Below are 27869 nucleotides of genomic sequence, written 5' to 3'. Positions count from 1 at the left end.
CAAAGAATTTTCAGAAACCCCTGCAATCTCTCACAAGAAGTTTTCCATGAATATTAATTTCTACAGGGGATATTTTAAGTTCTACTAACCACTGGTATTTAGAACAATGAAGCATCAAAAATTTGTCTTTTTGCTAAAGTGATAAAATACCTCAAAACAAACAAGATTTCGTAAGAATGCAAGGGGAAGGAAGCTTCTAGCCTTTGTGGCATTGAAAGAGGAATTTTTTCAAACTTATATAGAGGTACAGGCTCTGAAAGGAAACTGTAGACGCAGGTTTGACCTCAATCTGATCTCACAAGTGAAGCTTCAGTAGAGGTGCTGTCCTGTTCTCTGGTAGGTCCTGAGCTGCACGGATTTTCCACTCTTGAATTGAGACATAAATGAAAATCTTGGCGGTTCTCACAAATCAAAATTAATTTATTTTTGATAAATTTAGGGTCTGTCTTTGGTCTGGACATTTTTTATATTTTTGTTCAATATGCCTGATACAGGAAACAAACTTTGTTTTTGTCAGATCCATCTTTCTGCTTCACCATGTCTGTCTTATTTTCCTATACCAGAAAATGTTTGTCATTTTGCTGACTAGGGGAGTATTTACTACTATATCTAGTATAATTATATGTTGTATAATACTATATTTGATATAATATTTGATATAATATTTCTTTCTAATTCATTTCTATATTTTCAGTCTAAAATTCGGGGTTATTTTCAGTATGAGTGTGGGAATCTGGTGAGAAAAATCACAAGAGAGTCAATTAAGTTAAAGCAGAGCAGTTTAACAGATCTGGAGCATATTCCAGCTAAGGACTGTTTCTGCTTACCATCACTTCATACAGACCTATTTTCCCTGGAGGTACCGTGTTCTGTAAAGCACATGTATTTCACTGAGGCTGCTGGTACTGAAATTTATTCTGTTTCTCCAACTATTGTGCTACATGCAAATGTACACAACAGGTGACATTCAGCAATTATCCAGCTCCCTAAGTTTGACTACAAGCACTGTAAGAAAATTCTGGTATGAATCCCTACAGTGATCTTTCCCCAGTCCACTCTAACCTAAGCTCCAGATGCGAAGCTTTGTGAAAAGAAGGAAAAAATTCATTTTCACTGTAATACAGTTTTGTTGTTCTTGGGTTCATACCACATCTCTTCCAATTTCTGTAGCGATCAGAAAAAATGACACATCTGAAAGTAAATGATGTCACACTGCTGAGCTGTGTAAATGGCTTGCTAGTCAATTGGGAGAATGCCACTTGTTCTCTGTCACTGTTGCAGTGACTCTCAGACCCATCAGGAGTTACAGCCAGGCAGGAACGCTGCAGCCTCAACAGCTGGTGGCAGAATTTGACTGAAGTTTTTGTACAAAACCAGAAGTTCTGTGACTTGGGTCAGAAGCAGCATGCCCTGTGTGGTGTCTGGGAGCCTGGCTCACCCTGGGGCCTGGCTGGGCAGGCACAGGCATCTCCAGATCCCAGTGCCCCCAGCTGACCATTGAATCCAAAGTGGTGTTTCTAGCTCTGCTGTTCCATACTGCTTTTCTGTCAAGTGACAGTGTTTTTCCTAAATTACAGATTTTTTGGTTTATGAGGGCAAGTTTATTTCCTAATTGCTTAGAGACTAGAAGGGAATTAAGTAGGCAAGTCCTTTAATTTAAAATATGAAAGTGTATTACGGGCCTTGTTCTCTGGTGAATCGAACATTAGGTATATTAATACTAGTGATGGAACATAATGGCTACTTGTCAGAAGTAAAGATAATTATTTCAGGAACACAAAACTAACCTTGACAGATAATTGCCTGTTGAAATCTGATGCTGTGCACAAATGGAGGTTTATTAACAACAGACTCCCATGTTCATCTGTTGTATCATTAAATCCTGTATGTTACATTGGCAGGGCTATCATTGCATTAAAAGCATCTCCCTCTTCTTGGAGATGCATGTCAATTCTGGATTAAAGATTTTGATTGCCCGGGGCTGTTCAGTTCTAAATAAATTATTTTGTTGTCCTCCAAAATGCTGAGAAGCTCTGAGTAAATTTTGTCAGATGTCGGTTATATAGATGTGTACTACTTGCTGAATGAAAAACAACCATCATTTCCATTTTGCTGATTTTTTTTTTCCTTTTTTCCTTTTAAAAAAACCAAACTGCTCCTATTGTTTTTAAATGCGTATTCATCCAGCAGACACCTTGAGATCCGTAAAGATTTTTATTTACTGGAAAAAAAGTATACTAACATGCACTAGTGACAAGAAGTTTGAAGGTAACAGACACTCGGGCTTGAGATAGTTTTCAATTGCATCAGTAATGAAACCCAAAATAACTTAGCGAGTAATGTTGTATTTCAGCCATTTGAAATTTTTAAGTCAAGAGAAAACTAATTGTTCAAATGCATAGTGTAACCTAAACCAAGCAATGGTCATTCAAACTTTGAAGTTTGACTGTGAACTTAATAAGACATCTGCTAGTTCAAAACTATTTGTTTGAAGTCTGTAGTTGTACCTTGAAAGATGGTTACCTTGAAAGATGAAATTGTTTGGGAGAATGCCTTACAGTCAAGTCTTCTTCTACATCTAATAAAAATTTCCTGCTCCTTCATTTGATGGCTAAAATGTTAAACAGTATTCTCTGTAATCAAGGTTGATATTAAGAATATAATGTTGCTGTAGTAACTTTAACAGTTTTCATCAAGAACCGTTCCCTAAATGCTACTGAAGACAATAGTGGCAAGCATAAAAAGCACTATAAACATATAAAGTTTTGTAGGGCAAATTGTGTTCAGAAAAAAATCAATTTGTATCAAAAAAGGCATTATTTACCTAACCATTCATGACTGGAAAAAAGCCACATGAAAAATTGCCTTATTTCAAAAGGCAATCATGAAGGCTTCAAAGTACATATAATCTCATTTCTCTACTCTCATTTTACCTGCTTTCTCTCCCTGAACTAGAAAACTGCTGTCATAACTGTATCTATTTCCTGCAGGAGCTATTAGTTAGTAGCATTACATCCGCTTAAACGTGATCACTTTTCTCTTCTGTGTGTTACTGATATGCTATTATTATCCCATAATATTGCTCATCCATCAGAGCTTGCCATGTTTCCTGTGTAGTATGGAGAGCTGAAGTGTCGTCTAAAAAAATGTTCAGAGATGCCACAATATTTTAATGATTCTCTGATGCTACAGAGCACAACATTCTTGTGGTGCATTTCAGGCGTATAACTGAAAATTTTTCTCTGCTTTTAATTCCTAAGCAAAAGCACTTTAACCATCAGTTTTGAATGTAACCATCTCAATTCCTCTTTATTTAAATGGCAGATTCATTAAAAACTCCATCTGGCTTCCACAGGAAGTTTGCACAAGTCCTTGGAAATGGATTTTTTTTTTTTTTTCAGGACACAAGGAACTGTGGCCAGCATTAGAACCTCTTCCTCCACTTGCCAGCTGGCAAGTTTATTGAATCTGCTTTTAACTCGCTAGGGCTTAAAGCAATGAGCACACCTCTGAGAAGTGGGTGCTACATTTCTACTTCAAAGGTCTCCTTTAAAATTAGCCTCCAAAGATTTATATGCACAGAGTAGTTGTGACCTGGGCAGTCTGCTGCATCTCTCTCATCTCTTTCAGAGCTGAGTCAGAGTGACAGAAAACGCTTTACAAAATCCCAGACATTTCACAACACTGTGTGAATCTCGCTACATCAAATTTTTATATAAATATATATATTTATATCTATAATTATTTATTTTACAGTGTTGTAAAGACTCTTACTTCAAATACTTGTTTTCTATGTAAAACATGAAAATTTGACGTACACACTGGTGTCACTTAAAACTATCCTTGGGTATTGTCCTCAATATGGAAGTCTGCTTTGTACTAATAACTAACACTTTTAATGGACAGAATTTAGTTTAATCAGTTTTAGGTTTGAATTGGATGGAAAAAGAGCATGTGTCTATTTATGTTACAGCAGCTTTTTCTAATTTCTTGAAGTGGCTTTGAAACTTGTGAAATACATTTTCAGCTAATTAGTGTGTAAGTGCTAAATTTTTTGTTAAGGAATCCTCCTCTCTTCAAAATATAAAGAGTTGTTTTGCATTTTGGTTGTTTACAGAGAAATCAGATTTTTTATATTGCAGCATTTTTTCCCTTTCTTTCTGACAATGGAGAAGACTTCTCCTGTGAACTGATGCCAAAGAACTTCAGAGTCTGCAGCATCAATATTAGCCTTTTCTTTCAAAAGCAGAGCAGTGGGGATGCTGACTCTGCTGAGATGTAGTTGTGTGCCAGGTTTCAGGCATTTAAGTGGCCATGTCTGTCATAATTACTTATGTGCTTGGTCGAACACGACTGTACCTGCGTGCAGTGTGAGCCCTCATTTGTAGATCAAAGCATATAAAGATTAGCACACTTGTTTAAGGTAAGGAAGCAAATAATTGCAGCTCAAAATTCTCCATTTTTCTCCCTTTCCACTTCCCATGATACACATTGATATTGTTTATGTATGCTCTGTATATGCTCCTTCTGCTGGAGGTGATTTCGTATCTCTGCAGTGGTGCTGGTTCTTGTACTGCATGATGCGAGCACACAGGACTGTTCACCCCAGTCTTGGAATAAGGAAGTAACAGCTGCTGTTGTGTAAGCCTCATTTGTATGCATTTGTGAGTTGAAAGTAATTTTTTTAATCTTCAGTAGTGAATTTTCAGTGTTGAATATTTGTAATTTAATACAAATATTCACTAATTTTACTTACAAAGAAGAGAGGTAGCGCCAGAATCAAAAGTAATAATTTTTTTCTGGGTGGGGAATGTCAAGAATTAATGCTTTTCTAAAACTCTCAAAAATACTTTGGTTTGGTTCTCTTTGAATTAATTCCTTTGGATTAAATTCACCTACCATATTACTTTATTCATATGTTGCAAAATATATGTAGAAAAAAATAATGGGCCTCTCAAAACCTGATGGATGTAATTGCATCCAGGGATACAGATGATGTCTGAATCATTGCGAGGTACAATGGTTTCTGTGGTATTTCTAAATGAAATTAGAGGTCTCTTGTTTACAGTTTGTTTGTGGTGCACTCCATTCAGTAGAACAGTGTATGGATCCCATACTAATGCAGAATAAATATGTGCTACAGCCTGATGGTATTTTGAAGATGTTTTTATATCCCTGATTTTATTTCTGCTTACCATCATTTCCAGTTGTATCTGGCTTGATTTAAGCTGAGAGAGCTTCGTATTAGTAACATATGGAAGTTGTTATTGTTTACATTTGTTCAGCAGATGTGTGAGCTTTTTATATGCCTGACTCCTTATCAATTGGATTAAGTGATGCATAATTCTGCAGTATTCCAGTATTCAAGTTGGAGGAGAACAAGCACTGACTGTAAGTGCACGTGAAGTCCAGGAGTGACAGTTCCAGTATTTCAGTCTGTGCGAGCATCACTTTGTCCCCTCCTTGCAAATCAAGCGTTCCCCTGTAACCACATTTGTAAGAAGTGAAATTGGAAAGGAATCACTGCAAACAGGTAGACAGGCCATTACACGGTGACCTGGTGGGGTGAGATCAGCTGAAGAAACCAGCACCGAGGGGCAGTTGAGCCCTCCTAAATGTAAATGCCTTCAGTGCCAGGGTGGGAAATGATTGGGTCAGTCACAGTCATTGTACTAAAAAAGAAATGTGCGTTTCCATTCTCCCTCACTTCTCAGCCTTCCCATCTGTCATATTTAAAATACTTAAAATGCTTTCAGTATTTTTTAAAGGACTACCATTTTCTGTACCAAAAGTATCATGCCTGTTTAGAAAGGGGGGAGCCAGAAAGACTCTACAAGAGGGGTTTTGTGTAACCTGAGGAAAAGTGTGCAAGCTGTTGATAAATTTTTTTGTTTCTCTCAACAGAGAACATATTTAAAGGCTTCTAAAGTGTGTGATTTCATCTAAGGTTTTTCTTCCCTTTTTTGACTATCATCTGTGAGGTGAGGGAATTACAACTGAAAGCACCAGATAGGAACTTAAATAGAATTTGTCAAGCAGGGCTTCCTTAAGTGTTCATCTTAAACTGGGCCTTGTCTACAGCAAAGCAGTTTTGCTTTCAAAAAGCAGTTAATATTGTAATTGAACATAAACAGTAGGCCATATTTTTGGTGGCTATGTCCTTGGCTTCAGTGAAGTAAAACTGTATTTATTTACAGCAGATGAGGATCTGCCTTTTTCCACATATTTTTTTAACGGCTCTTTACTTCTTAGAGAGTGAAACCTTTGTTTCTTTGGAAACACATCTATTAAGAAAACACCAGTGCAAAAATCATTTAACTGGACCTGCCTCTTCCCTCGTGTGCCTTCCTTTGCAGTGGCCTTGGGTCTCTACTTTCCCAGGAAGGAGTACTTGGAGAATGTCTATATTGACGAGCCAGCAGGAACGCCGCTCCTGCGCATCCATGCCTTGAGGGATTCACGTGAGGAAGTGGCCCACTTTCATCTGTGCCAGAATCTCATAGTTCCTCGAGCAAGACCACAAGAAAATAATTTGTTCCAAATTAGAGAAGAAACAGGACTTCTCTACCTCAGCAAAAGCCTGGATGGAGAGGACTTTAACATGCTGTGTAAGTATGAGAAAGCCAGCTTTTCTTCTTGAGGTATCTATTCTTAAAGAAAAATACATTAGACAATGAGATCTCTCCATTGGAGGATGAGCATCAAATTTGAAAAAAAACACATCTGACCTTTTGAAATGAGGAACCAGACCCAGAGAAATCCACAGCAGTATGCCAAAGCAGATGCTGACCTGGGACAGGTTGCTCACACTGGGAACTCCAGTAGGGTGGGACAGTTGCATTACTGGAAATATTTTTTCTGTGTTTCACAGCTGTATAGGTCACAGCTTTACACTGAAATTTGCAGTTTGTTTATCTGGTGATGAAAGTTAGACCATTGTGTTAGGGATTCCAAAACAAATGCTGTGACAGTGGTTCAGATTCTTACGTAAAAGGTCCTTGAATTCTGGTGACTTGGTTCACAAATTATATTTGCATGTAACACCAAAGAGCTCTTAGAAGAAATGGTTAATTGTACCTCTCTCCCTCTCTTGAGATTTGGTTTTGTTAGAGAAGCTTACTGTTGAACTACAAAAATTCATTATCTCAGGGTTTTTTTCCTCTTCTTTTGTGCTCTAGCAGTAAATTGGTTTTGGTGATTGTGATCTATGAGGAAATTAGTTATCATTAGATGGTAAAGGAGGAAATGGATGAGGAGTTAATGGCATACCACTGTGATCAGTTGCAGAAATTTTACTGTTGAAGAGAGTCTGTAGTAACTGTCTTCAGTTTGTAAGATCTATATCTCAACACTACCTTCAGACTTAGGTACCTTAATGTTGGAATTTTCAACTTCAGACACTTAATGCTTTATTTTTCAAGTGCTGAGTGTTTGATATTTCATCCATTTTTGGTATGGATGAAATGATTTATACATCATTTGGCATTCATGTATATCAAATATTTGTGCTGAACAAAGGAGGAATAGCTACTTAACACCTGAGAGCCTTGTTTTGTTCATACAGATCAAAGTGGCCTAGAACTTCTTTTCAAGTGAGTTAGATCTCTGACAGAGATACTACTGTGCTGTCTGTAGTCAAGCCAAGGGAATCAAAACAAGGCTTGAGAATGTATTAGTAGATGCCACAGGTTGATTTTAACTTTGATTTTATCTTTTGTCCACCTCTTCATATTTGAAAATGATGAAGCAATCTGTTCTCTGAACTTAGACAATTTGGTCCATACTGTTGGAATGCTGTGACTGAAATGTTCGTCCTGATATGGATTTGTCCTGAGTATCTGTTGCTGTCTCATGCCTTATTTTTCCTGTTTTCCACCCTGCTCTGCTCTAGTCTCTTCAAAAAGCAGTCCTATCAAAGAGCTGATTACTGACAGTGACGTGTTTTTATGTTAGTGTCTTACAGACAGAATGCTGATACTGGTTTTGAGAGTCTATAATGCAAAATTGGTGCCAAGCCCTATAGTTTTAGGCTTATTTGAATTATTAAGGTATAAGGTCTTCTCACCAGCATCTGGCATATTGAAGAGCTGCTTTGCCACATAATAGGATTAAACGATCATTTATAGAATAATGGACTAGGGTAGACTATAAGAAAAAGAAACGTTGGCTTGTCTTCTGTAAAATATTTCTTATGGTGATTTCTTCCTCCTGAAGCTGTAGGAAATTGGATGCCATTATCCAAGGTGATGCTGTATGTCTTCCTTTCATCCCACCCTTTCCAAGAGAAGGAATGTGACTCTGCTACACGTGCCACGGTTCTCCTCTCTTTGATCAATGCCACTGCACCAGCTTGCAGTTCCCTGACAGCAAGGCAGCTTTGCTTCACAGAAATGGATCTCTCCTTTCAAATCAAGGAGAACAAACCACCTGGTACATTTCATCAGCTCCGGTTACCCTCAGTTCATCATCTCTGTCAGAATCTCAGCATTTCCTACAAATTGCTTGCAGGTAAAACTAGATCTGAGCTGCTCACGTACTAGCAGTAGGTTCAAACAGCTGCACTGTTAAAAGATCTCTTCTGTAGTAGATCATCTAGATTTGATTCTATAAATGAAGTTTCTTTACAAACCTAAACTGAGCTTGAAGATTTTGCCTTTGAGGTATATAGAGGAAATGGGAAGGAGGACTGTCCTCTTCCCTAAAGAAAAGATCAGTTTTAGAATTTTATATCTGCTAAAAGTAGACTGAGAATATCCTGACCTTTAAATTGTGCTGCTTCTAAACTGTAGAATCTTCCCATATATTCCATGCTTTCTCCCTACTCTAATATAACCACACAAGTTCCTTCTTGTTTCACTTCTGAATCTGTCTTTTATTGTGCAGTCATGCTGTCCAAATGGATTTACTGAACTGCAGGAAAGTATTAAGGCCATCAGAGCCCTATACTGGGAGGTGACTGTGGCTGTGTGTGTTGTGGCTGTTTTGCAGCTGAAGGAGCTCCCTTTCGGTACAACGAGAACACCACCAGCGTGCGGGTGACGCAGCGCCTGGACCGGGAGGAGAGGGAGAGATACGAGCTCATTGCCAAGTGCACCGTCAGAGAGGGGCTCAGGGAAATGCAGGTTGAGGTGCCTTTCCTGGTGAATGTGTTAGATGAAGATGACTCTCCTCCCTTCCTTCCCAATGGCACTGATACTGCAGATGCTGTTGTGGAGTTCAACAGGAAAGAGGTAATGATGGTAATGTTCTCCTTTACCTAGTCCCTGAAATGTGAGCACAGCAGTGGGAGGCAGGACTCCTGGGAAGCATCATGTTCTGCCTGGATAATGGAGCTTGGCAACAAGCCCATCGCCATACCATGCTCTGCAGATCTGTGATTGTAAAATGCTGTTTGTAGGATTCCTTTGCCCCAAGTTATGTCTTACTCAGATCCCAAAGAAAGAGGAGTTTGGGTTAGTGATTAAAGAGCGTGAAGAAATTTGAGCAGTTTCCAAGGTCAGGATGGACACTTGTTGAGTCTGTGATCAGTCTGGGTCTCTCCGTACTGAGCTGTGCTCTGTTTGTTATGGGGTTGCTTCCCCCAGGGGATTAAAATTGTGTTGTTAGAGCAAGTGTATGTGCATGCCTGTTTCATACTTACAAATCTGTGTAATGTATCAGGACTATGTTCTGAGCATTTATTAGGATGCTGTAGAAGTAGTGGTTGACTTCTACAGACAAACCACTGTACCTGTGAAGTTTCCAGGCTGTTAATGGTGAGCTCCAAGATCTTGGTTTAATGGTGTCCTCCCATTTTTCCCTCGCTGTGCCAAGCTGATCTGTCAAGAAGTCTGAATCCCTGGTGTCTTTGGTGCCCCTGCACACACACAGCCTTTGCTTCAGTAGAGAAGTACAGATGTGGGCTCTTTAGCTCTTCAGAGGAACAATGACCCTTTTTAAGTCAATGGTATAGAGAAGACTTTTTGTGGGGGGGGGGCATAAATGATGTGTGTTTCGTGAGAGAACTTCTGTTTCCTAACAACAAGATCTCTTGGTAGTCAATTTTCCCTTCAAAGTACATTTTGATCGTATTTGTGTCTGGAAGAGAAAAGACTGATTTTAGGAGTTTGCTGCCATCTCCTGACTAGAACAAGTCTTGACGAGACACTTATGAATACATTATCCTGGGTTTCATTGAAAGTTGTAAGGTCTTGTTTGACCAGTATTTCAATCTCCAAAACAGTTATCAGAAGAAAGCTTCAGGTCCTTCAGCAGTGCCATTTATTGTTTCCTACCAGGGCACTGTTCTTTCCACGCTGACTGTGTATGATGCAGACACCACACCTATTTATCCCCTTGAAAGCAGCAGAAAGAAATACACGGGAACCATCATTACTGACGATCCCTGGATAAGTGAAACATTTCGTGTAGAGCACATCTTTGATGAAATCCACTTCAGCCCAAATGGCAGCCAAGTGAGGGGAACTCGGCACGAGTACAGTAAGGACTCTTTCTTCAAATAAAGGAGAAGTTGCTTTTTAGTAGTTGACCAATAAGCTCTTGAATTTTTCTGAGCATTTTGTAAGTATTGAGACAAAGCTGAGATATTTCATGTAAAGAAAACACTGAGTTTTAAATATGTACGGAAAAAGTGGAGCTTGTGCATCTTTGCAATAGGGAGTGCATGGGACGATAATGATGTTTAAACTGATAAGCAAGAGGTTTCGATTGTAGGATTCTTGGCTTGGTAAATAGAAGGGAAGAAGGCCTCCCAAATATCTTGAATGACAGAGAGCATAAAAACATATTTCATATGTAACTTGCCTTCTATTTCCTATTAGGAAACTTGGATATGTATAATTAAATTTGGTACATCTATTTTTGTTGGGCTTGCAGTATTAAAAGATGCATTTGCAGATAATGTGGGTTGCTAATAGACGAATCTTTTCCTTTACAGAGCTGGTACTGAATAAAAGCATTTCAGTCACAGAGCATCGTTCATTCCAGCTGGATGTTCTGGTGAATGACACAGAATTTCATGGCCCAGAAAGATCAGTGATGCTTCATTTCAATGTCTCCATCCTCCCTGTCAGCATTCAGTTTTCAAACATAACTTACCAGTTCACAGTGAACAGAAATGCTGAACGTTTTGCACAAGTAAGAACCATGTTAATTATACATCCCCTTTCTGATGGAGCTTACGAGCTGGATCACTGGGGCTAGATGTGTTACATTGGTTTTAACTGTTTTAAGCAGAATCACTGAAAAATCTGTTATCGTTGTGATTGTTGCTGGTTGTAGGAGGTAGTAGATGGGCTGGGCACTGCCTCTCCCACCACATAATAACAGAGGAGGAGCCACACATGGAACAACTAATGAGAGAAATAACACGTTGTGGGCAGGAGGACTTGCAGCCATGGGTGGCAAGGGCAACAAAAAAGGAATTTGTCCAGCTATTGGAGTCTCAGTATATTAATGGCTTTTCTTTAGTAATGGCTAGTTAGTAATTCATGTGTTTCCTAATTTAACCCTTGTTTTAGCTTAATCACCACCATTGCCATTAATAATGCTTTCTAGAGACACTTTCTAACAGGTTGACATTAGTCGGGTGAAAATTACGATGTAATTCCTATGAAACATGTATATTAATAAGGAACTAGTTCAATGCAATTAATATTATGAAAGTAAATATTAAAAACATCAGTGATGAACCCTTTTGGGAGAGCTGCTGGAAAGCATGCCTTGTAAGTATTGTAGAAGAGAGGAGAACTGAGATTAAAATATGGTCATCCCAATTGGAGAGAAAACCAATTCATTAGAAGAATTTTTAAGGAAGAATTAAGCTTTATGAGTCTTTAAGCCTCTGGCTAATTTTAAAAAAGAAATAAAAAGGGAAGTTAGATACATTGCATGTTATTATATCTAATCTGATGAAGTGCATTGCAGCTTGATAGCTCTTCAGAGTACAGAACAAGCTGTTCTCTGACAAGGGACGTTTTGTCCATAGTCTGCACTGAATATCCTAAATAAGAAAAAGGTAACACATGTGCTCATGTAGAGGTCTCACTACAAAAGCTACTCCTTTATGACACTTCATGATGCCTTGTGGCTGAAATTTTTCAATTTGCAGTCGGTTAGAAACTTCAGAGGATAGTCTGTTCCTTTTGTGCAGATCAAATTATTTCTGATGTTAGGTTTGAGGGTTTTGTAGCACCAGGCTGTGGAAGCTTTACCCTTGCCTGTTGCCTGGGGATAGGGTGAAACCTGGGTTTCCCCCAGAAGAAATAATAGCACAGGTAAGATACTCATAGCCTAACCCTTGCATCTAGAACTCTTGTATCTGTGTCACAGCATGACTGCAATTGAAACAAATGTGGACACTTAACCTGTGAGGTGTGTATGAATTTAGATTAATGAATTGGTTGGGTTGTTTTCTGTGTGCATGTTTTTATATATAGGTGTATGCATACAATATTACTGTGAGTGAATGAGTTCCATATTAAATTTGGACAACCACGGTTATCTATGCGTACCCTGGATTGCTCAAACACTTCAGTTTTAAAATCTGGGAGTATGTGGATTTTTAAAGTTTTAGGGTGCAAAACCAAAAAAAGCCAGTTGAATTTTAAAGCTACTGGTGTGGAACATTGTCATGAGAGTCAAACATCGGAAAAGGAGTTTTAGGATCTTCGAAAACAATTGCATTTCACACTAATTGTGCAGTTTCATTGGGTGGCAGTAGTAGCAGGGGAAACTGTTCCTGGCAAGAGCTCCAAGTCTCCGGGAGGAGATCTTTTTCTTTGTGTTGCTTAAGCACAAATTCACAAAGAGATTTTGTTCTGATTCTTGAGCAGTGAAGTGCAAAACTCATCCTGGCTCTGGAGGTGGTGTTCTCAGTTAGTTAAAGTGTCATCCACTTACTTCTGAAACTGGGTTTGAATTTACAGTGTGTTCAGCTTGGAGCACAAGTCAGTGTAAGCAGGTTAGTCCCCAGCACTTCACATTATTAAAGTTGGCTGCATAATTAGCCTTGATGTGCCAGAGTAGTCAGGGGAAGTACTGGGCCAAATCAATATGAAGGCTGAACTGTCTCTTGCCCTAAGGAAAACACAGGAGCGTGAAGGAATTATTAACTGCTGGGCTGATGCCATTTGTCTATTTGAGCAGCTAAATGAATTGAATAACAGAAGCACGGCCTGACAGTGCAGGCTTGCCCAGTGGCATTTAACTTATCAAAGGATTTTAAGCTCTATTGACATTTACTGAGACAAATGATGAATAACATTGGCTGAGATTTTTAGAGAGGTTATATGTCCAAATGTTCCTGGAATTCAGTGAAGAGGAACAGTATCATTATCCAGACTTTATTAAACATTGGAACTTGAAATATGGATTTTTCTGTTCTTATTTCTAATAATGGTATTTTCTGCTTTAACTGTTGAGAGTATTGCAAATTTGTAGGTTCCTCCCCTGTAAACTGATGTTACACCTGACTACCTTTTACCCTGGTTACTTGTTTTTTCACCCTCATGAGAAGGGGGAAGTAGCTGCTTTTATCTTTTTCTTCTGGAGTTGTGCTCTGCTGCACCTGAGAGTTGAGCTGGCTCCAGAACTTGTGGAGCAGAGCAAAGTTAGGAGGTTGGGCTTTCCTCAGCAGAATCAGGGAAAAAGAGAAAGTCTATCTTCCTCATAGAAATTTCTTGAGGGAGGCCTTTATAGCTTCTTCTCTAATTATATGGGGGAAGCAAAACTGGCTAATGTGCTATTCTAAGGAATAAACTGGCTCATCTGCTCTTCAGATTTTATGGGGTCATCTGAATTTATGGGGTCTTCTCCAACCCCAGTGAAGGAAATTGCTGTGATCAAAAAGGTGTCTGGAAAGAGCAGTTATGACAGAGTAGGCAGAAAGGGCAGTTTAATGTGGTCTGTGCAAAGGTTAGTGCCATGGATCATCGCTGTGTTCTCCTCCTCAAAGGAGCACCATCTGAGCAGTAGCAGAGCACTGCCAGTTGCAGTGCAGCACCAGAGCTGCGCTGACGTGCTTCTGGAAGGGACATGTCTAGACCTTGTGTCTAGACACAGTTTATGAACAGTGGAAATCTTGTCTTCTTCTTCCTGCCAGTCCCAGCATGTTGTACAGAGGAGATGGCCAGAAAGAAATGTCCTTGCTTTTGATGGCTTTCATAGTCATTCTGTGTTATCCTGCCACCTAAAATCCCAACAGGAATGGTGCCAAATGACCCATCAGTGGTGTGAATGGCAATAAATTAGATGAAGTGGGATTATCCTATAACAAAGTATGCTTCTAGAACTGCAAAGGCTTCTTCTCTGACTTTCAGTAGTCCAGGTTCATGGGAAGAGGTCTTAGTACACAAAAACGTCTTTGTTTTATAACATTCTTTAGTAAGAATGCTGGAACCAAGATGTACAGATATGCTTTTACCAGCAGTGGTGTTTCTTGAAAACATTTCTTAACTGCAGCATTTGAAAATAATCCATCACCAAGTTCCTTTCAATAACACCCCACCCTTCACATTGTGGTTTTCCCTGCAAAGAAAGCCAATGCCTCTGGGCCTGATTGAAATCCCACTCTTGTAAATGGAAAAACCAAAGTGAGCTTTGGATCAGTTCCTACAGGAGCTGGACAGGAGCTGGAGCTTTACATTCCTGTGCTTCTTAGATGATGTGTTTTAGACTGAGGAGTGTTCTAGCCTAGGTTGTCTGGCACAAAGAAGTTCAAATGTGGCAAACCAACATATTTTCATTTTTAGATTAAAATGCTTTAAAATTACAAATGAGAAACAATGAGGTTCTTACTCCTTTTAAGGCCTTCACAGAGCTCTTCTGGCCAGAAACTTTTTGACTGTAATATTATAAATATTATGTAATAGCAATTTCTACGTTATTTGGAGAGAGTCTCAGCTTTGTTCATGCTGAGCTCTTTGATTTCTCAAGGGTGACAAAAGTTTTTTTCGACGACCAGCCTGGGACAGAGCAAAGATTGAACTCAGAATTTCCCAAATCTCAGGGTCTTGTTCTCACTGAACACTGCTGCCCATCAGCAGTAGGCACCAAATACCACTGAGTATGTGTCAAGGCTTTTTGCATTTTCACTGCTAGTCTAAAGACAACAGTCAATGATTTACATCTTGTTTTTACTGAGAATAAATCACATTTAAAGGATTTACATACTGCATTTGTAGGAAAATAACAAATCTGTAAACCCCAAATAAACACTGAATTTGGCAAGGTTGTAGTATGTTCCATTTTATTTCAGATATTTTTGAGAAGCACCACATATTTTTTCTGTAGAGTTTTGTTCCTGTCTGTGATTTCTTTGTTGGTGTTTGAGCCTAGGTAGGAAAGATCTGCATTGAAAACTGCATGAAATTCCGTGGTGTAAACATCACCTACAAGTTGCTGTCCCCCAACTCGAGCTGCTATCCTGTCAACATACTACAAGGCCGAGATGACAAATTTGGGAGCCTCTATGTGAACGATTCCTCTGTGCTGCGCAGGCCTGAATGCAAGGAAATACAGTACACTGTTCAAGCTACAGACAAGCAGAGCAGGAAACACACCAAAACCCTCCTCACTGTTGTCCTGGAAGGGACTCGTAAGTACCCCAGTCAGACAACTGATTTATTTATTTATTTATTAGCAAGCGTTACTGGTATGAGGTGATGCATTAGCAGGCTGATCTGTAAAATTATGGCATTAACAATGAAAACGAGTCTGAGCTACAAGGTAATGGATCACAGAGTTTGGATTTTGATTTTTGATTTGTGCCTTCCTGTAGTAGCTATTTGTTTGAAGAACTAATGCACAGAAAAGTGAGATATTATATGCAATTCATAATGTTTATGATGACCTTTGATTAAGAAGAATCTTTAGTGTATGTGTCTCTATGTGTGACCTTTATTTTGTATTTCACATATTCCTGTGGAAGAAGAAAAAGGGTCTATAGGTGTATGTGTGTGTATCTATCTATTTGAAGAAAGAACTATATGACCTAAGTATGTTTGTTCACTGATTTTTCTCCTCCCTTCTCTCTAAAATTTTTTAATAGTTTTCTTAGTATTCTTGTAGCAATCACACTGAATTCAAGTTCTTAAGGGGCAGTGTGATGACCCACCCTTATTGGGAAGGAAGTTAAAAGTATCCTGTAATGCCCACAGAGGAGGATTTCACTGGAAACATACTCATTTCTCTGCAAACTATATTTCATTTTATGCAAAATCATACAATTGTACCTGATTAACACCTCTGTTACATTTTATCAGTTCAGAACTCCTATGCCAAGAGCAAATGGGTTGAACAAAAAGAAACAAAAGCATGCAGTGGACTTTTCTTTTTGTACAAGCACCTTGTATTGTCTGAAAACACATAATTCCAGCTGGTGCTCTTTGGGTTACTACTGTGTTAGCCCAAGAACGAAGTATTTTCTCCTAATTAAACATTCTGTATGAAGATGTAAGTATTTGTGCTCTCCATTCTTCTGTTATCAGTATGTTTGCACATATCTGTAGTTCTAGGCAATGACAGTGTGCTGTGAAGCAGACATAGCCATGCCTTCATGATCTTGCTGTTCATCTTTTATTTCACAGAGAAGGAGCACCTGGGCTTTTCTTTAATTGTTCCCTAAATTTACTGATAATTGGGTCAGTCAGTTTTCAGTCTTTCACTGCTTTCTTCATCTGTCTTTCCTTCCTCTCTATCCCTAAAATGTTTTCCTGTTTTGAGCTGACCTGCTTGTGTGTTCATTTCCCTTGTCCTGAATTTTTTCCAACAGTTTTAAAAAAAGAAGAGGACTGCCCTGACTCTTGTGCTATAAGTAAGCACCGTGCTGAATGTGAAGAGTGTGGTGGCCTGGGAGTGCTAACAGGAAGATGCCAGTGGAGACAGGGGAGTGGGAAAGGTACATTTATGTTGTGTGAAGTCAAACTTCTGTTTAGTTGTAATTGTGCATTTGAGTTCCATAGATACAAATTGATTTATTCTGGCTGGAAAACATGGTATGGTAAACTACACAGAAGCTGGGGCTAAAAAATTAATCATAATACTCATATGAAGTATGCACTAAAAAGGAAAAGTGAAGTTGGAAGGGCCATTCTTCACCTTGTCCCTGGTGATGCTGAACATGATACATAAACCAGCAGGAAGTGAGCTGACCTTGCAGCAGTGTGGCTGGAGCAGGTGCACCCAGCAGACAGTGAGCACAAAGCAGTGTCTCTTTCTGTGGTCTGGAGCACAGATCTGACGGGTGACAGCACTTGTCTCTTCCAGAACAAAGATTCTGTGTTGGCGCTTGATCTCTTCAAACTGCATAAGTGTCATACATTCTCTGCAACCACTTATAACCCTCGGATTCAAGTGGGTGAAATTGTGTAGAGAAATCCTCAGATGGGAAAGCTGCCCTTCAGTCTCAGAGTGGTCAGCCAGCTCTTTTTCAAGCAGTATTCACAGTAACTGCAAGTGACGTGACCAGAGGGCTGTCAAAATCAGAAAAGATAGCAAAAAAATGGTTTCTTCCATTTGCCTTTATTTGCTGTCTTGCGTGTTACTTTAGCAGGTGTTTGTAGTCATAGATGTTCATTTTAAAAGGCACCATAACTTGTGGTTTGGAGTGTTAGTGTGCGCTGAGAAGATGCAATGAACTTTCCTTCCTTGTGGTATTAGTGCAGCTGTTTCTCTGTTAACAGGGATCACCACAAACTACTCCACATGCACCCCGAGCATCAAGACTTGTCCAGATGGCATCTGTGATGTGGTGGAGGGCAAAGACCCGGCTGTGTGTCCCCAAGACTGCACAAGTAGGGAATGTTTTAGGATGGGCTTTTCTGTTACACCTCTGATGGCTTCTCAAATGTCACTTTCCCAAGCGCAGATACTTTCACAAGCTCAGCATCTCTGCATTGTCACACTTGCATTTGAATCATACAATTGAGTTAATGTTATGGGGATTAATCTTGACCTTTTTTGAGCCAGGCAGGTGACACCCATTAGCTGACTGATGGAGGGATAAGGTGTTCTCAGCAATTCCCATTCTGCTGCCTGGTCATTCACAGGTGGTGATTTGCAGTGGAGGTACTTGCTGAAGGAGGTGTAGGTTCTAGGCACGTTAATGCCCCACTTCCCAGCTCAAGTATAGTGTGACAGGAGCCAGGCCTATTTGAGCTCCTGGTAAGTAAGTGAGAAGAAACAAATTTATATTTAAAATAAATGTGTTTAGGAAAGATCATCTGGGGAAATGTACCTGCCCTTTTTTGACAGGTGGCCATCAGAATGATCCAGTGCCTTACCTATTTGAAGATCCAGGCAGATATTCATACGAGGAGAATTTATGAAGGAAGAATTGAAATGTATTTGTGTTGGATCTTTTTACTTGAGCATATATTTCTACACTCCACTCATATACCTGTGAATACCTGCAAGTTCACAACTCACTCTGAAGATATACAGGGTAGAAAAAACAGTGTAATTCTCTTGAGCAATTTCCATCTTCTGTGAGATGATAATTTTTAAGTGGATCTTTTTTATCTGACAGTCTAATTCAGGAATAAAAGCACATATGTCTTGAATGTTTCTTCTGACTCTGACATCATATACTTCAAGCTGAGATTTTAAAATGGAGTGTTAGAAGAACTAGCATTGTCTTAAAGCCTGGAACTTAATGTTCTTCTATAAAGTTAATTACTAAAGAGGCTTCTTAGTATTTTACATACAAGAATGGATTGTGTATTGTAAGTTAGTGTTATCAGAAAGATAATTATTTCATCAGAGTGTATAGGAACAATCCCTTAAGTGGGAGAAATGCTTGAAGGAAGTGCAAGTAACTTCTTTAATCATCTGAAAAGAATTCTTTATTGGTAATAATTGCAATAATTTGTCATTTTAAAAGTGGAAATATATGTGCCAGGGGCTACAGTACTAAAATATGTACAACATATGCAACATCACATGTTTTGCTCCAAAGAATTATTGTCTTTCTGGATAATAAGCAGGCGAGTAGGACAAGTTTTCAGGATGTTACGCAAGCCCTTTTAACGCCTAAGTTGAATAATTGTGTACATGACTTGACACAATTGAGAACCTGGGCTGATGCCCAAAAGCAGTATACTCGCAGACAAAAAAATGAGTGTGTTCTGGGAGCTCAGAGCTCCAGGAGCACCATTTTATCAGCTTTTACTGGCAGGGGACATTTCTTTGGAAATGGCAAACAATAAATAGGCCAAGATGTGTTAAGATCAAGGATATTCTTTAGGTTGTGAAAATACTTATTTCTGTAATTCATTTGTCATTATGATGGCTATGTCCTTGAGTCCCAAAATTGCTTTCTCACAGTAACACTTTTAATATTACATTCAAGGGCACTTAGCTGAAGCAGCTGGTGCTGTGGCAGTGCCTATCAAATAGAGGAAAACACAATTGCATTCTTAGGAAGAGACTGTCAGTAAGCAACTGCTCAAGAACAGGTTAGGTAGGACTGGCTCATTCCCTGCTTCCATCTGCTGCCAGGTTTTCAAACATAGGCAGATATAGATAAATGCATACGATTTTCTGTGGCAAATGGAAACTTTATTTCATCACCTCTTCATGATGGAGAAAGTTGGCTGGAGAGAGGCAGGGAGGATAATGAGGAATTTTTGGGAATACCAGTGCTTTTAAGTGTCAGCTCAGAGGGCCGTGACTCAGCAGAGTCTCTTCCGAAATTAACCACCTGAGCTGCCTGTAAAATGCTCTTTGTGATTAAGGCAGTTTAGAGATAAAAATGTCACTGCTAACAGTCATTTTTATAACATACACAGAAAAAAAAATTATTTGGAAATGCAGTTGCTGTTACTCTACATGAAGAACCACTTGAAATCAAGAGCATGAGTTTCTGCAATTCTTTTAGTCATATTAAATAACGCATTTTTAGATAGTGCAGTTCATTTTTTTATCACTTGCACTAGGCTTTTACTCTTAGTGCTTTGACATTTTGCAGAGGTGGTTAAGTGTTGTTATCTCCATGTGACAGTGGAACCAATGATACCTAGAACAGTATGCTGACTTTTCCAAGATGTGGGGAAATCGGCATCAGAAGCAGGAACAGAACTCAAGAACAGCTAATGAGGACTAATGTTTAAACAGTGCAAGGTCCTCCCATTTCTGGATCTCAGAAATTTCAGAATTTAGAGTCTTCTATCTCCCTCAGGAGTCCTTGTCATTATCCCTGCACTGTGCTCCCTGGTTACATTTCAGATTCATACTGGGGTAAACCCATGGAAAACTAAGCCTTTTCCCTTTACCTGCATGTAAGAATCTTAGCCTGTTGTCTGTATTTGATTAGGTGGAAACATTATTGGTGGCCATGGGAAGGGCATTGGAAATCTTGGAATTAAGTCAGGACATGGGATTTGTTACTGCTTCCCAAGACAGAACTGTTATTGTGAGAAAGATGATATCAAAGGTAAGTCCATCTGCTGTTCTGATAGTAATTTTTTTCTCTGTATGCATCATGTGTACATATAGAGCTGTCTACACTTGTGGCCATGTTAATAAGCCATATGTTTGGTCAAAGACTGCTAATAAAAAACTCGTGGGGAACTGGCACCTTGACATCCACTATGGAGCCTGAAAATTTCCAAAATGGGTTACTTATAGCCTTGGCTAAGGATTTTTTTATTCATTACTACTTGACAAACAAGTCGGTCATCCTTTGATTTCCAGCAGCATTTGCATTTCAGTGAGACTTACCTGATATTTGCAGAGGCAGCTAGGAGAATTAGAATAATGACTTCTATTACTTTCAAGTAATTCCAGCTCCCTGATAATTTCTGAAAAATCTCAGCTTCAAAATGTCAGAGATAACCATCACCCATGGTGTCAGGAGGAGGAGTGCATTATTTTTTTTTCCTTTGTTTAAACAGAAAAGCTTTGTGCGGTTGCTTCAAATGGAAAAGGGATATTTTAAATAATTTTTACTTTGGCTAATAATAAACATAACATGAAATAGTTTGCATCTTTAAAACTGAATTATCATGCAGAAGTAAGAGGCCACAAGGATGGTACTAAGGAGCTCTTCTTGGTCCACAGAGCAACTGTGTGATGACTTGTGCAAGACGGTGATCACAGGGGCAGTGGTGCTGTGCTTCGTCATCTCCGTGCTGGTTTCCTTCTACTGCATCCACCGGTACCACAAGAACTCCCCGAAGCCGCCCATCGCCTCCGCCGAGATGACGTTCCGGCGCCCCGCGCAGTCCTACCCCATCAGCTACTCCTCCAGCAACGTCCGCCGGCCCTCCCTGGACTCCATGGAGAACCAGGTGTCTGTGGACACCTTCAAAATACCAGTAAGCCTGATGCCATTTTGCTCTGTTTTGGTGTCAGCCTCGTTTATGCATGCAGACAATGCTACAGGAATGCAGTCCATTCATGGAAACACCGTTACCTTCAATACACCCATGACCTTCACTTTCATTGGAAATCATATCCACTGAAGATATTTCATGAGTAATTGGGTAAACATTTTAGTTTGCTGTATAAGGCCAGTATGTTCTTCCTTTTTTATGCTTTAATACATTGCAGCATTTTAGGTTAATTTAAGCCAATGATTTTTACTGATGTAGCATCTTACAGTACTGTGGTTTTACTTTTAACGTTGTCCAGTAAAGCACCAATGATCAGCAGGTTTGTACTCTCTATGATGTGCCAAATTACTGCAACAAAACTAAGTTTCACAAATTACCAAAAAATCCCTCCTGAGATCTCTTCCTGATTTCTGATATACACATTGTAGCTGTCAGTTGATGTGGGAGTTTTACCCACATTTAAGGACTTTTGCCCAGTCATGCTGTAATACCTTTACTCTACTTTTTCCTGCTTTGAATTACACACTACCCAGGATTTCTGTGAGATGGGGTGTTTTCGTGAGCCAGCATGGTAGAGAAACGCTGCTGCTTTATATGGCAACATCAGATCTATTTGAGTGTTAGGTAGTGAGGTTTTCACAGACCTTGTACTCTGTTCGCTTTAGTTTCTTGTCTGGTTTGTACATCTGTCATAATTTTGCAACCTTAAAGCATATTAGCACTAATTTTCTAAGAGGATGATTGTTGTCTCTGATCAGTTCTTAAGGGAAAGCCTTATTCTGTGAGTAAAACTTCTCCATGAAAGTCACATGTTCATAGTTATTCTGAAAGCAAGCGTTTATCCTGTATCACTTCATTTTTCATTTGTACCCAATTTCCCAGACCTGTAAATATAATCCATTATCCATAGACTTCCTGTACAGCCTGTTTTGAAGGAGTTTTTTTCAGGTAAGGGAAAATACATTTGCAAAATATCTCAATACCCAGAAGCTTTTATAAGAACTCACTGATACTGATAAAAAGAGCAACCAAACACTGTACACTGAAGTGCACCTGTTCCTGGGAATAGCTCCTTTGCTTGCCTCATCTCACAGGGTTTCTTTTCTCTCCTGCAGGAAGATCCAAAGTGGGAATTCCCTCGGAAGAACCTAGTTCTAGGCAAGACTCTTGGAGAAGGAGAATTCGGAAAGGTCGTCAAGGCGACAGCGTTCCGACTTAAGGGAAGGGCTGGCTATACCACAGTGGCAGTGAAAATGTTGAAAGGTACCTTCCCATCAGGGCTTGAAATGACTTGCAAACTATTTGTGGTAACCTCTGAATAAATTTGAAGAGGGGCTTATGTGAAAGCAAAAGGTCAGCAGTGAAAGCTAAAAACCCAGCAGTGTCACAACCTTTATTTCTTCCAGTATTCTAATACTTTCTAACAATCACAATCTGCAGATTTGTGACTTTAGCAGTTAGCATCACATTGATCCAAGTACATAATTCTACATCATGATGTGCAAGGAGCCTCTGTCTTAACAAAGCAAATGTATTCAATTCTGTTTGGCATTGATGGGAATATTGCAAGGGTTTGTTAAAGCTTTCTGATTCTTTTCCTCTATCCAGTTCTCTTGGACAAAACCTTTTAAATAAATCATGTGATAATCATATGAAGAGATAGAACAGACCTGTTAACTTCCTCTCCTGATTGAGAATTCTGTCTAGTTTTATACTTTCTGATCTGCTTTTCAATCACTAGGAGCTCTGTCAAAATGGCTTGAATAACCCAGTGCTGTCTCCTGCTGCCTTTAGTTTACCCTGAAACTTTAAACCTGTGGGGAACAAAGTATGCCTAGATAATGTTAAGATGATAATATGAGACCTTGCACTGAACCATTCACTGCTGCTTACGAGTAAAAGCATATCATTACAGGAAAATTATATTCTTCTTATTACCATTTCTGTTATATTCAAAGCACATTTGCTACTCCTTGAGAGGAAAGATGTTGCATATCCCACCCCTTTACCTAAGAAGTAAATGCATTATGCAGTGCATGCTTTCATTGCAAGAGGTTCAGGTCACATGGAGGGAGTCTAGGAACTAAGATTTTTTGGAAGTGAAGATTAATTAACTGTTACTTGTAATACTCAAGAAATGACCTGTATTGTATTACATTGTCAATACAGTAGGCACTAGTTCATCTCATGTTTATTTGTGTGCTCAGTGGCATTGCTTTTTCTAGCACATTTCATCAACATGTGACTGAGTTTAGACTCTAAGTCTTAGTGGTAAAAATGTTGCTTTTACTTGCTGATGGTTTGACATGCAGTTTTTCCTATCTATGATGAAGGAAAGAATTGACCAAATTGACAATGCGAAGGAGTAAACCTTTAGTTAAACATCTTATTTTAATAAATTGATCTGACATTTACAGTAATACTTTAGGCTCTAATGAATCCCTCTGTAATGTAAATTAAATTGCAGATAGTCACCTGAAATTCCATTTTCCAGCTTGGCTGTGGAGAGCATTTGTCATTCTGCAAATATTTATATGCTATTATTGGCTTAACTTTACTGTTCACACATGACAATTGAAGCATAAGGACGAGTGCATTAGCTTCAGTGGCCTTTGCAATGCTGCCAGGAAGGACAAAGGGCAGTTATTTTGGATCAGGCCAGCACCTCCCATTCTTTCCCCGTACCAGATGCAGAGCAGGTCATTTGTCCAAGTGTTGGGGACTGTTACACACTGAGTGATCTTTAAAGGGCAGTGCTAGGCTCACCTGTATGTTATTGCCTCTTACTGCATGAAAGAGATCTCCTGCCTGAGCTGGGTAGATGGGCACAGTCTGGGTAAGAACAGACCAGGGCAGGATTCCCCCTGTTGTGACAACTCGGTGCTAGGTACTGTGGAGGGATCAGGGAGCAATGAGCTGAGCCAAAATAGTCTTGGAGCTATGGATGGAGGTTTAAAGGAACAGATTGATAATTTTTTTCAGCCCATTATTACCCCTTTTCTCATATGAATTAAATTTGATCTCCTGCCTGATATGAATGCCCTCATTACAATAAAATTAAAGGCGAAAACACCAACCAACACATAAATACAAATTATTTACAGTTTGTTAAAATGAGTGGCCTAAAGCTTTAGAGCTAAATGTCTCCATTTGAAGTTAGGTTTTTTTTGGTAGACAGACAGGCATGGTACATGGTTAACTTTGCTCTGTTCTGTTTGTTCACATCACACAGCTCCAGAGCTACAAAAATAAGACTTTTCTTACACGCATTAAACTGACATTCTTGATTTTTGTTTTCATAAATAGGTACTTTTTGTAGTCTTTACCAGTATTGAGAGACCAGCTGATATTGTTCTCCCTGCAGTGGAAGATTCTGCACTCCGTGTGCAGATTCAGACAACAGGATAATATGAGGCAGATACAAACATGTAGCTCTGATACAAACATAACAGTAGAACAGAATAACTGTTTTTATACGGAGGGCAAACTGGTCACACGTGAATGGGCAAATAAATCCTTTGGTGATCACAGCCTTTATGAAAAAAGCACACAGTACAGTACCAAAGAGCAGAAGCCAGGCTTGTTTTTATTATCCTTAAATCAGGATGAACACATCCTTGTCAATGCCCAGTAATGACACTGGAGGAACTCTCCAGGCCAGTTCTGTGTGTCAGAGAGATTAAGGATGAGGAAGAAGGTTTGTCTCTGACCTATGGTGTGTTTATGACTAGGGATCTCCTTCAAGCCCCAGTGCCCTCAAAGAGGAAGTTTGTCAGTCTGAAGAATTCTGCAAAAAGGCAAAACACTTGAAAGGCTAAGAAAGCTTCCTGGGGCCATATGTTGCCACATGATTCTCACTGACATCAGTGAAGTCTGCATACATGTCCCCCAGTAAAATCAGTTTGTACTGTACATTTAACCTCTGAACTCTAAATCTGGATGCATGCTACAAGAGTAAGCCAGTAGATTAGTGGATTTTTACTCTGTTGGAAAAGGTATTTAGAGCAGAAGTGAGTGAGTCTATTTTTGTTTGATCTGCGTGAGAGCTTGGCTCTCATATGCTTCTGGAGCTTTTATTGCACTGATTCACCCTAAGAAGTTGCTTTAGAACACCAGAAAAGGTCTGTAATAATTTCATGGCATCTTTAAGACATTACAGAGTCTGCTCCTGATTCTTGCCTGACCTCCTGGTTCTGCAGTCATTAGTATCAGGGCAGTGCAATGCCTAGAGCAGGCTGCTACCAAGCCAGAGCAGCAGCAGTCACATTCACTTGGTTCTGATGTGAATGGCTGCAGGACACCGGAGATGGGAAAATTTCTCTCCTGTGGGGAAGTACAGAGTTTTCCAACCTCTTGCTAACTCTGGGAGAGATGGCAGATCTCATATTTCAGACTGTACATAGAGAACTCTTGAGTGGTGCTTTCCTAACCAAAACTGTGTTTGGTCACTTTCTGCAGAAAATGCTTCCCAGAGTGAGCTGCGAGATCTCCTGTCAGAGTTCAACCTTCTGAAACAAGTCAACCATCCTCATGTCATCAAGCTTTATGGAGCCTGCAGTCAAGATGGTAAATACTAAAAGCTTGTTACTAAGAGGAAACCATCCAGAAAGGAAATCAAATGCAGTTTGTTGCTGGATTTCAGCAACTGCTTGATATTTGCTGAGCATCCTTTAAATTTGCTGTTGGATGAAAAAAGAGGGATATATTAAAAAAGACAGTACTTGAAAGAAAAGGGAAATACTAATTCAGTGTAACTAAACATTCTTCCTGGGATTTTCATCAATGCACATTTTGATTCTGAAGCTATTTTAAATTAACAAGTCTCCTACAAATTCTCTTCCAATCAATATATATTTTTATATTATGTTAATAATCAGGGTTATCAAATACGAGTTATATTTCAAGTTTAATTGAGTTTTCATTATTGTTGTTATTATTTATCCTAAAACAATGTAAATAGACAACTACAACCATATGTAGATGAAGATAGCTGCACAGTTAGGTTGATATCGAGTTTTCTTCCACTGTCTCAAAACTGTTGTCTCCCTCTGGCTATGAAATGGTTTCTAAAAGCCACAGTCATCAACAAGCATATTTCAAGGGGTAAAATCTGCAGACACATGTATTATAAATTGCCAGTGAAGCGAAATTTGTTGTGCATAGGAATTGCTCATTTTAAATGAAGTGGCACGGCTACATTCTCTTCCTTTGCATCTGCAGTTGTGCAGCCTAAAATCACAGCATGGATTCTGCTACCTTGGACAAAGCCCTGCCTTCTTTGCCAACCCAGTTCTGTAGCAAATGTCACTTTTTAGTTGTAGACAGAAATGTAATTCAGGAGTGAGTCATCTCTGAGTCTTAGTAAGGTAATGAAACAGTGGGGCGGGTTAGTTTTTTTTCTTTTCAGTACAATGTATTTTTCATCCCAAAGGAAGTGAAATGTTTGAGTCACAGGCTTTTAATGAATATAAAGTTAATTCATTAGTGTATGAGGTAGGAGCACTTAGATACAGCAAACAAATGTATTTATCATTAGGTAGGTATTATTGAGTAGGTATTATTCATGTGGGTAATGGGGAGGAGAAATTAATGGATTGTAATGCCAGAATGTTTCTAAGTTTTATCAAAAGGCACCTTAAACACACTGCTGGAATTAGCAGGTGATTTGAGATCAGTATCACAAGCTCAAGAAGATTATTTTAATTTTGAAGTTTCTCTAAATTAGGCTGTTTTACAGATCCAGTTTGTATGAAGGTTGTCTGGTTTTTTGATCTCAGACTATCTAGATGAGGGATTACAGGCAAGAGCCAGCATTCTGCTTTGATTTAGCCTGAAACTCATTCTCTTTGCATAGAGGATCTAAGCCAAAAATACTCTTTATTTCATGGCTGACTCAGTGCTTTTTATGTTAAGGGCAGAAGTGTCTGGAGCCTCTGACTGTTCAAAACAGTGTGCTGATTAGAAGAAACTTGTTTGAAAAAAAACCCAAATGAATTGTTTATTGACCTGTGCATTTGTTTATTTCAGGCCCACTGTATTTAATTGTGGAATATGCCAAATACGGCTCCTTGCGCAGTTTCCTCAGGGAAAGTCGAAAAGTTGGCCCGAGCTACGTGGGCAGTGATGGCAACAGAAATTCCAGTTACTTGGATAACCCTGATGAGAGAGCCTTAACCATGGGAGACCTGATATCATTTGCGTGGCAGATCTCCCGAGGGATGCAGTACCTTGCAGAAATGAAGGTAGGGCAGGCAGGGGTGATCTCAGCGTGTGACAGATGTGGAGCAAGCAGCTGGTTCCTCCACCAGAAGCATAAACACTCCTGTTGTTTCCTTCCAAAAGCTGGTGCATCGGGATTTAGCAGCCAGGAACGTGTTGGTGGCAGAAGGACGCAAAATGAAGATTTCTGATTTTGGCCTCTCACGTGATGTGTATGAAGAAGATTCCTATGTAAAGAGGAGCAAGGTACAGTGTGTGTTAAAAGCAGTAGTGGAAATTATTGCCTGATCAAGGAAATTAATTTATACTGTGGCACTT

The 27869-nt window shown here is 39.3% G+C and overlaps 1 protein-coding gene across 1 annotated transcript in view; it reads left to right on the top strand.

Moving 5' to 3' along the window:
- The first annotated feature begins 6359 nt into the window (after nt 1–6359).
- RET (ret proto-oncogene) overlaps nt 6360–27869 on the top strand; it is a 30257-nt gene continuing 8747 nt past the window's right edge. The window contains exons 1-14 of the mRNA XM_041404963.1: nt 6360–6608; nt 8215–8508; nt 8989–9230; nt 10278–10479; nt 10937–11136; nt 15337–15595; nt 16772–16897; nt 17682–17792; nt 20312–20431; nt 21058–21314; nt 22448–22595; nt 25791–25898; nt 27360–27574; nt 27675–27797. Coding sequence (XP_041260897.1) covers nt 6602–6608; nt 8215–8508; nt 8989–9230; nt 10278–10479; nt 10937–11136; nt 15337–15595; nt 16772–16897; nt 17682–17792; nt 20312–20431; nt 21058–21314; nt 22448–22595; nt 25791–25898; nt 27360–27574; nt 27675–27797 — 2412 coding nt within the window. The 5' untranslated portion in view covers nt 6360–6601. The remainder of the gene's footprint in view (nt 6609–8214; nt 8509–8988; nt 9231–10277; nt 10480–10936; nt 11137–15336; nt 15596–16771; nt 16898–17681; nt 17793–20311; nt 20432–21057; nt 21315–22447; nt 22596–25790; nt 25899–27359; nt 27575–27674; nt 27798–27869) is intronic.

The sequence above is a fragment of the Onychostruthus taczanowskii genome, unplaced genomic scaffold (genome assembly GCF_017590055.1).
Source record: "Onychostruthus taczanowskii isolate IOZ18803 unplaced genomic scaffold, ASM1759005v1 scaffold22, whole genome shotgun sequence".
NCBI classification, from domain to species: Eukaryota; Metazoa; Chordata; class Aves; order Passeriformes; family Passeridae; genus Onychostruthus; species Onychostruthus taczanowskii.
This window is presented reverse-complemented; position numbering and strand designations above follow the sequence as displayed.